Source organism: Indicator indicator, chromosome 6, assembly GCF_027791375.1.
Source record: "Indicator indicator isolate 239-I01 chromosome 6, UM_Iind_1.1, whole genome shotgun sequence".
NCBI classification, from domain to species: Eukaryota; Metazoa; Chordata; class Aves; order Piciformes; family Indicatoridae; genus Indicator; species Indicator indicator.
Window position 1 is genome coordinate 33,301,949 of NC_072015.1, and position 10,780 is coordinate 33,312,728.

A 10,780-nucleotide genomic window follows, 5' to 3' on the forward strand; every position below is an offset into this window, starting at 1 on the left:
AATGAAGAAAACCAAAATTCCCAGTGAAGAGCTGTCTTTTGCTTTGTTAAACCAGATTAACCCTGGCTCTATTCTCACTGCTATGAGATTACATCCAAAATGACAAGTTTAAAGACAAAGACAACTACATTTAGGAAGCAAAGTCTAAACTCATGAAACCTGAACATTCAAGGCCCCACTGTCATGGTTTAGAGCTTTTGTGACACTTAGTATTATGTCTTCCAGGCCATTCAAAGAAGGGGTACTTAAAGCTAGGAAACTAAGTGCTACTAGCAGGTATGGTGCTTGCTAATATAGTCTAAAAACTCCTAGCATCCTGCAAAGCAGCATTTAAGATACTTTTTTTAAACTTAAGGCATTTATTTATGAGATGTTTCAGCTTTCAGGTGAGTTTTCTAGGATACTCCAGTGCAACCTGTAGGACTCTATAGCTAAAGCACTAAAAATATCCATGTACCAATGCAAGAGTAGGCTAGAAGCTCCATTGCCTCTGACAGCTACTTTTCAAAACATTGCCTGCATATGTAACACCACCTCTGCCACTTATCTGTTAATCACATTTTACAGTGTATACATTTTCTGTTTGCAATGGGTGACAGTCAAAATGCAGGATAGTACTAGAATTCCCAAGACTTCCATAAATAAAACCAGTCATCTTTCACCTAATTTATTTAAGTTCCAATTTTTTCCAATTCCAAACAAAAGCTAAATACAAGTTTTAAACAAGTAAGCACTAGTTTTATCCAAAGGGAGCAGGCTTATGCAGTTTTACTCCAGTAAAAAGTACTCAACCCTTAAGCAGAGCCTTCTTTGTCATCAAAACTATACAGTAGTCTTCCTTTTATCATTGCACAATCTTAAAATGTTCTGTCAGAACCAACTTTTGACACTCCAAACACTATTTTACATTGGTTTATAATGTCTGTTTCAAAAGAAAAAAACCTCACTGGGTTTTCCATAAGAAATGTTTTAGAAACCAGTATTTCCTGCACAGTTCACCTGCAAGTTTACAAGTCTCAACTCTCAAGAAAAAATAATCCTCTACCAACATTTTCTGCAGCTATTATTTTACTTTATTTTTTAGCTGCTTTAGCAACTTCAGACTCCAGGTCTGCCTGATCTGCATAAATGCATTCAATTCAAAAGAATACTTTCATGCAGTTATACAGCAACTTGGGGAAAGAGATCCAAAACAAAAGTGCCAGTAAACCTAGACATGGCCCAGCAAAATAAACACAGGCAAAAAAATGCCTACACATTTAATGAGATGCTTTTTTCTTTAAAGAAAGATTTCTTTCCCACATTTACTTCCTATCGTAATAGCCACTTTCCTGATCATTAAAAAGAGTGATAGTGCTCTGATACAATCATTAACAGCAAAGCTATAAGGCTTTTATACCCGTTACATTCACTTCTCACCCTCCAAATACTGATGGTTAACATTATAGATGTTAGGGGGCATGACCAGCACAAATGGGAACACCACCAAAAACGATCACCTTGTGCTTTCAGATACATTTGTTTCAGTGTACAGTCCCTTCATTTCACATTTTAGTAAGATGCTGATGCAGTGCAGAGGTGTGCAGAGCATCCTCTCTTTCACAAGGTCCATGCAGAAAACATCTAAAAAAAAATTGTAAAGTTCTGAGATATAAATGATGAAAAAAAAAATCCAGGATGATCAAGTTTCACAATGTATAGTGTTCTGAACATGAGTCCATTTTCTTCTAACTTCTGAAAGAATAAAGTAGTGAGGAAAGTGAAAATCCACTGCTGCGTTCTGTTATCTTCCCCATTTTGCTGGCCAGTACCTTACTCTGGCATGTAAGGACAGAGGTGATCCTCTATGGTACCAACCGTCCAGTGAGTGAGCTGCTCCTGTGGCAGGTACAGGCAGATGCTGCATAACTTGAAGATTGTAGCTTTGTTTTTTGGAGTCTAGAGATAAAGAAAACCCAAAGAAACGCTATTAAACATGAAAGTTAACTCAAGGCTAATATGCAGACCTCCAGCTACACCAGTCCAACTAGTAGCATGCTGCTGGTAGTGCAGGAACAACACAGGCATTTAAAAGCCACTATTTCATTCATATAGACAGCCTGAACTCAAAACTAACCTGTGACCACTAATGCCTGAAGTATTTTCACTTTTCTGTCATTCTTCATGGGCATAGTTTCTGTAGTATTGCCCAAATTAAATCAATATTTTACTTTCTCCAAAACACTGTTAAGTCTATTTTAGAACTTAATATAAGAAATTCTTTTGTGTGAACAAATCTGTGGCCCACAGCTAGTTTTTGCATGTATGAATCCTATTTATAGCACACGGTTCTCTGTTGCTGAAATGCAAGTATGAATGCACACAACTTTTCTACTTGAGTATTTTGCACTAAAATCACTACTGTTCCTAAGACAAAGCATCTTATGATTACTATGCACTTGTTAAAATGACAGATGAAATAATCTCACCTGCAAGTGCTGTCTGTCAATGAAGAGAAACACTGACTGGTTAGGGTTGTTGACAACAATTCCAGTCTTGTCCTTTCGGCTCAGAACATGCAGAAACTGTTTTTCATAGTCACCATGATGAAATTCAAACTTGGCCTGCATTGCATAAGAGAGGGGAATACAATAGTAAGCCAAACCTCATATTTAACCAATTCGTTTCCTTCAGTCCAGGGCTTTACAACCACTTTTCTTCCTTTCCTCCCAGTGAAAAGCAGAAACTGGGGACCACAGCACCACACTTCAGTCTTGGCACAATTTAAAAGAGCTCCCCAGTTTTATTCTGCCCACAGTGCCATTAGTATTGCAATGATGTATTAACAGTTCAAAAGGTACAACTTAAACGCACATATAAAACCAGATTTAGCTTGCTGTGCCAGAATATCCATTAACAACACAGCACATTTCTTCCAGTTACTGCAGAACCAGCACAGAACCATGTAACACTGTCCAAAAATCTGCATGTGAACAGGTAAAGCTGGTTACTGAAAAAAATAATCTAAAATGCTTGAAATTTACTTCAAGGTAAAATTATAATGCAAAATTTCCATCCCTCTTAGACTCACCTAATGAAGTACAGCAACTCGGGATACTGGCAAAACCTTAATAGCACCATCATATTTAGACAAAGTCAACTAAGAGCCATGTCTATTCTCCTGCTACACACACTAACATGACATAGGTATTTTATACATGTGTCCTTCTGACAATTGCTAATGGAAGTGCACAAACACGTGAAGCAGAATTTGGCATTCAAAACACTGAACTATAAATAAAACCAGACAGCATAATTTCTAACATCCAAAGAAGTCATATACCTTATCAACTCATTGGTTAAAAAGCAGTAACACTTATCCTCCCTTCCAGGTGCAAGCTACTTAAAGTTAGAAAACAGAAACAAGTACCTGAACAGGCCTAAACGGTTCATCAGATCCCTTCCACCGAGAGAACAGGAGACAGACTATCTTCTCAATATCATTGCGAGGCCAAAGAATGAAGTCCATCTCCTGCGTACAGCCAATCACATCCTGCAAGTAATAAAGTTCTGTACTTAGATTCCCTCCTTCAGATAATCAACATCTATGCAGGCACGTAAAGGAGGACTCATTACCCTTTTTGTGTAATTTTCCGTTTGTATTTTGCAGAGCCCAACTGAAGGCTTTCCTTACACTGAGTTTTAATATCAGTATCCAGTTAATATACATCTCAACTTCAAAAAACACCAGTAACAAACATTATCTTCCAACATTCATAAAGTAAAATCACTTAGTTGTACAGCAAGAACTGTTGCAGTAATTAACACATGCCTACTGCAGGATAAGGATAGCAAGATAATACCACTTCCAAAGAATGTTTGAATGAGACAGATGAGAAGTAAAGCTGGAGCACTACGTATCTAAATGGAATTTCAGAATACATATGCTGTTACCCTTCAAACCAGACCTCAAACACATGCCCTCAGGACCCCTATGAAGCAGAAGAGTTGGGAAAAATAAAACCTTAAGGCCTTAAGATTCACAAAGAAAAGCACTTTAATTCAGCAAGTGTAAAGAGGCGCTTTACCCTGCGCATAGACTGGTAGCGGGGTGCGTGGAGCTGTACCACATCCTTCTGCAGAAGCTCTAAGGAACTTTCCAAAGAATAGCTGGAATCCCGCACGCCTTTCAGGATATTTTCTTCATAATTATTGGTCATGACTGGTATCACCTCAGACACTTCAAAAAGCGCTGACTTCTTCTTCTAAAAAAAAAAAAAAAAAAAAAAAAAAAAAAAAAGAGGCATAGATTACATTCAGATTAAAATCCTTTCTAGGCAATTGTAGGAACTAGTTTTAGAATTTGCAATTTTCTATTAGTGTTTATGTATAAAGTCAACGTCACACAAGTCAGGTGACAAGCCACACTAAAACTCACAAGAAAAATTTTATAAATTAAGCAATCAGCCAAACAACTTCTAACCAAACAGGTTTTTGTAGCCTCCAAAGAGCCAGATTTGCATGCCAATCTTGCAAATACTAAAGCTGTATCTAAGCGTTAACAAGATTGCCCTTTTGTCACATAGAACACCTGACATTGGGCTGACCTGAGAGCCTTCTGCAAGTTTAACCTTGCAAATAGAGTGACTTTTTTCCCCACTTTGCAATACTTTAAAGTTTGTCTTTTATCAGAAGCAAATGGTCTTTCAATGCCAAGTCTGGTAATAGGGGGTGTAAAGATCCAATCTGAAGTTACCTACAAGTCAACCTCCTCAAAGAAAGACTGTTTTAGTTTGCTAAGTAACTTTTACACTCACTACAGTTCAGTATCTCTCCAGCAAGGCCAAAACACTGAGGAATTTGGAAGAACGTTTTTGCTGTATGTAAAACTTCTAGCAGCTTTCTCATAGCTCCTAAGAAATCTTGACCTATTTAAGGACTTCATGACAAACCCCATTTCATCTAATAGCCCTTCACACCCCCAGAACATACATGACAAGCAACTATTTGCTGACCAATCTAGGCTGAGCTAAATCCCTATTTTAAGTGAACTAGTCCTGGACAGACATCTTCAGTTCACTGTGGTAAGCAAATTTTATAGGAACTGAATGAAGCATTTGCAACAGATTTCTACAAAGCAACCAAAGCAGTTTGATTGCTCCCACTAAAACCTTAAAAGGTGTATCATCTATGAAAATCTGATTGTTACCACTGCTTTACTACTGTGAGACAGTGTCAAGAAATTACATCCCACTAAACATCTGTTTGCACCAGAACTGATGAACAACACCACGTTAACGTTTGGAATTTTAAGGAAACTTTTCAGTTAAGAGTAAGTTCAAAGATCAGTGTTCATTCAAAAACACTTCACTACTGCAGCAAATGCAAAAACTATGCATTTGAGGGGATTAAACAATGTCAGTGCTCATCACCATGCATTTCCTCCACTATGTACTCTGTTGACATATGCTTTTATCTTCCTCTTTTTGCTCCCTCTTAAAATGGTAGCAGCAGTTTCACACATGCCCCCGTGCTTGAGCCATTTTGATGGTGCATTTCGCAACTTTTCAACTGCCAGGTCTTTCCTTCTGCTTAACCAGATAAACACAGTAACTTTAGCTATCGCTCCAGCCAGGTCTCCCTTTTCAACTCAACTGTTCCCAGCCAACAACTGCACAAATCAGACCCCAATTAGGCTTAACAAGTTACAGTATCAACTCTGAAAAATATTTACAATGCAACAGTTACCGAATAATAATTTAAGGAGGCACTGGCACCCTCTCCACTATACAACCATACACACACAAAAAGCCAAAATTACAAACATGAAGTACATATTATTGCAATTAGCAGTTTTAAAAAGTTTACAAGTCAATGGAATCTTATTAAGGATAAACCACAACATGCAAACAGGCTTTGCATAGCACAGTTAACATGCACTGCAACACAGTGAGAAACATCAAAACCAAGTTACCTTGTCTTTGAACACAAAGGCAATGTACATCTTGAAGTCAAACTGGTCAGCTAAAGATTCTTTTTTCTTTCTAAGCTGAGCACGAAGTCTGTTCATAGCTTGTTTCTTCCGGGAGTTTGGGTCCCCCATTTTGTAATACAGATGGTACTAAAGCCTTTGGAACTGTCACTAAACTATGGGCACCTTTTCGTTAAGACTCAAGTACAACAGAAACAAGTCGGTTTATTCCTGCTAATACGACTGAACAGATAAAACGCTAATGTAACCCAAAACCGCACCTCAGGCAGTATTCGTATCAGAGGGGTCAAGAAACCAACTAAGTAGTTGTTCAGCCATGGCTGGACAAGTTTTATAATAAACCAAGGAAAAAAACCTAAGAATTTTGAAGGCAAGATTTGAACAGTTTAGCTGCAGGAATAAGTGGGTAAGAATGAAAAAGAAACCAAAAAACCCAACAAATCTTATCACAATTTATGTGTACAATAAAAAGCAACTGGCACAGGCCCAATCCATGGGGGGGTACTTTTGCTCTGCTTACAAAAAAAAAGAAGCTGAAATTACAAATTGCGCTTTACCCCAGCCAGATTCATGACTCTACTGATTATTATTCTCAGCTTTCCACTATTGCTATGTTGCCTTTTTTTTTCTTTAGAATTATTACACTTGGTGGAGAGCAGAGAAAAGAGTGCAAAGGAGGAGTGCACATCCTGGCAGGTATGACATTTCTCTGCTAACAACAACAAAATCAACTACAGACAACACAGTGCTGGTTTGCAAGGGAGCAAAGATCAAAAACAGCGGAGTCATTTCTAACTTCATCCTGCTCATCATCAGGCACATCACTGCTCCGAGCCTACTGCTGCCAATGAGAAGCGGGACCATGATGGCCATAGACGAGGGACAGGCAGGGGCTCAAGGGACAGTATTAGCTCACCTAGAGACCAAAATCAGAAACAGCGCCCCAAACACGTGGGCTCCTTAGCAGTGGGAGAGCCCTACATCGCCCAACACCTCACACGCTCCCTGGGCTGCTGATCCCCCGGGGATCCTTCTCTCTCTGCTGCGCTCCACAGCGATCACGGTTAGCCGAGGCTGTGCATGGCCAATGCTATTCGCTTCTCCTTAGGCCTCTCTACACAAGACGGCAAAGGCTGCAGCGGGCGGCCTGTGCCAAGGGCAGCGGGACACCCACAGCAGAACGGTGTCTCCCCTCTCACTTCATGGTCACGACTTGGAAAGCATGGAGAGTTTTCCTCCCGCTTTACCCGCCAAACAGGTTTTTGGTGTCAAAATTTTCGCGAGGTTTTTTAATTTGCACGTCTAGGTTGCAATTTTAAACCTCTACAACACCCTCCCCCCCAAAAAGCAAGTCCCCAGTCATCAGGTTATTTTCTTCCTCTCTTCAGACATTTCCCCCCCTAGGTGTTTGATTAGTCGAGATTAAAAGTTTTTACGTTAGCAAATTCGTCGGACCAGGTTAGGAAGAGGGGAAGAAGTATTCTCCCCTCCTCTCTGACAAAAGGCAATAAAGAAAACAAAAACTAAAAAAAGGAACCCCCTCCCAAAACTTCCCCCCCAACTTAAGCAAGAGAGACTCAAGACGAGAGACCGAGACCGTGGCCCGCTCGCTACCCGCAGCCGGCGGGCGCAGGAGGAGCAGTGGAGGCGGCGGCGCTGCTAGCAGCACGGAGAAGAGCCATGTCAAGATAAAGCCACGAAACCGCGGAGCCCCCCCATCCCTGCTGCAGTGGACACGGTAACCGGGCCGCCCGCTCTGCCGCTGATTAGCCCCAACCTGGTCCCCATAGTCTAACTCAGCGCCCCGGTACCGGGGAGTGGGGAAATGGTGGCGGAGAGAGGAAGAGGAGAAGGAGGAAGAGGCGACGGCGGTGGCAGCAGCGTAAGGAGAAGGAGACGGCGGCGGTCCCTGCGCTAGTGGCTCCTACAGAAGGCGACGGGCATAGAGATCCCGGAGCGGCGACGGAGAACGGGGTCGGCCGGGAGATGGATGAAAGAACGGGACAGAAGCTCTTTTCGTCCAGGTAGTCCCTGGACGGCTTCGAAGGCGACGGCAGGAGCGGGCACGAACGAGCGGAAGCGCCTCGGTCTGCGCCTGTGCCTCGGCACGGGAGCGAGCGCTGAGACCAGCTGCGCGGCAGAACCGACCGCTCAAAATGGCAGCGCCTGAGTCACACAGGCACCACCCTGTCCGCGCTGCGCAACCTCGCTCTGCCGGTGAGTACCAAGCGCTCGGATCCCCGGGGGGAAAACAGAATCTTGTGTTCTGGGCAGTACGGCTCGGCAGTAGCCTTGCTAGCCGCAGACGCTCCTGTTCGGGAAACACAGAGAGAAGCATAAACCAGGGGCAGAGCATCTCTGAGCAGTCAGCGCAGCAAGAAACTGGGTCGCACTTCCCTGCTCCTTCTCCCCCTCACCCTAAAGACTGGTGTCACCGCTCTTATGCCCCGCGTGATGCCGAGTGGGGCGCAGCTCGCGGGACAAGGACCCGGATGGGGTTGCTCAACGCAGTTCTCAGCAGGGAGGGGCCAGGGCCGGGCGGTCAAGGGGGTTCGAGGGAAGGAGTCGTCGTCGTCGCCTATTCCCACCCCACTACATCCCCCCTCCTACCCGGCTTGAGGTGGAATTTGATGAGGGCAGCCCCTTTCCACCACTCCTGTGTCCTCTGCAGACACCCCCAAATTCAGTCGCACTGTCCCCTGTCGGGGTGCGTGGAAGCTATATTTAAGCCTGTTTTAGTGTTAAGTCGTGAAAATATTGGGAAATACAGCGTTTAAATCCTGTAGTGGGGCATTTGCTTTAGTGCGTTGGGGTTTCTTGTCAGCCAATAGGGCGTATGTGAGGTAAACTCTTTTAAGTTTACCTCACATAGGCAAAAGTCACAACATTTAGTCGAATACTACGTTGCTGTGGTCCGTCTCCAGTACTGATCATAAAATTGTTTAGGCAGGGAAACACAGTTTTAACACCCACAAGACACCACTAAAACAAGTCCCTCCGCACCATATTTACACGTCTTTAAATACCCGTGGGGATGGTGACTCAACCAGTTCCCTGGGCAGCCTGTGCCAGTACTTGCAAACCCTTTTGGTGAAGAAATTTTTCCTAATTTATCTAAATGACTCCTTTCGCAGTCTGAGGTTGTCAAGAGTGATAAGGTGTCCTCTCAGCTGCCTTTTGTTCCCTCAGCCACTCCTCGGCACACAGCCCACATATGATGCTGTATGCTCCTCCATGGTGTTCATAATGCTTCCTGAGGAGGTTGGGTAATTTTTATAAATTACAGTTCCAGCAATGCAAGTCTAATACTTGGAAAAAAGTAAGCCTTTTTATTTCCATATTACAAAGAAAGGCTTATGCCTCCCTCTTTTCACTTACCCTACAACAGCAACAAAGTGAGGACGTAATGTACTTTTACCTGGGATCTTTATACCCAAAAGACTGAGGTGAGTAGAAAGAATCACCATCTTCAGCACCAGGCCTAGGCATGGGATGGCCCACCCTTCATGTCTTGCCTCAAGTGTGTCAGAGAAGCTTTGCCATCCAGAATTACCCAGACTGGAGGTGCTTCCAAAACCTTTGCTGTGTGCTACACCAGAGCTAAGGCGTTGATGACTGGCTGGTTTGTCCTACAGCAAAATGCAGGCTTCCAGATTGGGTAAAGGCATTTCCCCTCCCTCTCTCTGGAAGATGATGCTTGTGACTTACCAAAACAGCTACAATGTTAAAAAGATTATGAGTGGAAAAAAAGTGCAGGCACAGGTCTGTCTCACTTGCTTGTGTTTCAAAGCCTATGCAGAATGGTGATGGCACTCTCTGCCATCAGTCTGGTGATAACTCTGGTAGATTTCAGGGTGCTTTTTATGCCTGGTATCTCCTCTTACTTGTTTCCTGTGGTTTCTCTTGTTCTCTCCTCACATTCATGTTCATTATTTCCGTTCAGCACATTTTTTCCTTTGTACACTTTCCCTTGGACTCATAGACCTTCCTCCTGCCTGTTCTTGTGGGTAGCTGCCCTTTCACAGCCCTTAGACCTCATTGTCTACACCCAGCATTGGTCAGGCTTTCTAATGCAAACACCCAAGTGAAACTGAGAAAATGCCTAGGTGTAAGTTAGAGTTAAATAGAGTGCATTGGTCTGCCAGGGAGGACTATTGATCAGGGGCTTTGTGGTATAAAGCTGTTCAGTTTGAATAAACAATCATGCCTTGCTAGCAAGCATATCCTTGAAGAGTAGCTGGCATGCTGGTGATGCATTCCAGCCTGTGCTGGAAATTCCCATCAAAGTAAAACAAGTCTGTAAGAAGACACCAAGGACATCAAGACCTAAACAAACAAAAATTTGTCAACAGAAGAAACTTATCAGCAAACTGTGAAGACATTAAACTGTTGTAACTTATATTCCTAATGAGTGAACTTTACTCATTAACGTATCATTGTAATACTAAAACATCCCTGAGCTGAGTAGCCCCTTACCTACAAGACCATCCCTCTCAGAGCCTGTGCTGTGTTGTAGATACTGTTGCTTTAATTGAAGGTGAAGAAGCTGTAAACCAATCAGGTTTACAGGAGGTTGTGCTTAAACTGTAGTTTGGTGATAAGAAATATAATAGGAAATTTCTGGGAGGTGTGCTTGCTTTGTGGGTGACCACATAGCATCCAAACTCACACAACTTTGTTAATAAATCAGTATCTGGGCTCTGTGTTGCATGCCGGGTGAAAGAATCCATTTTTCAAACAACTCCATCTTGCCTTTCCTGTTACAGGCATTACGCAGAACACTCCTCTATTGTTTGAACAGGAACAAAG

The 10,780-nt window shown here is 42.7% G+C and overlaps 1 protein-coding gene across 1 annotated transcript; it reads right to left on the reverse strand.

Annotated features, from left to right (window-relative positions):
• Window positions 1-657: 657 nt before the first annotated feature.
• C6H6orf62 (chromosome 6 C6orf62 homolog) lies at window positions 658-7,498 on the reverse strand. Its single transcript, XM_054381555.1, has 5 exons — window positions 5,954-7,498; window positions 4,068-4,244; window positions 3,410-3,532; window positions 2,469-2,603; window positions 658-1,938 (listed from the first exon to the last, which is right to left on the reverse strand). Exons 1-5 carry the CDS (start codon window positions 6,080-6,082, stop codon window positions 1,813-1,815), a joined length of 690 nt encoding a protein of 229 aa, XP_054237530.1. The 5' UTR covers window positions 6,083-7,498; the 3' UTR covers window positions 658-1,812.
• Between the last annotated feature and the right edge of the window lie 3,282 nt (window positions 7,499-10,780).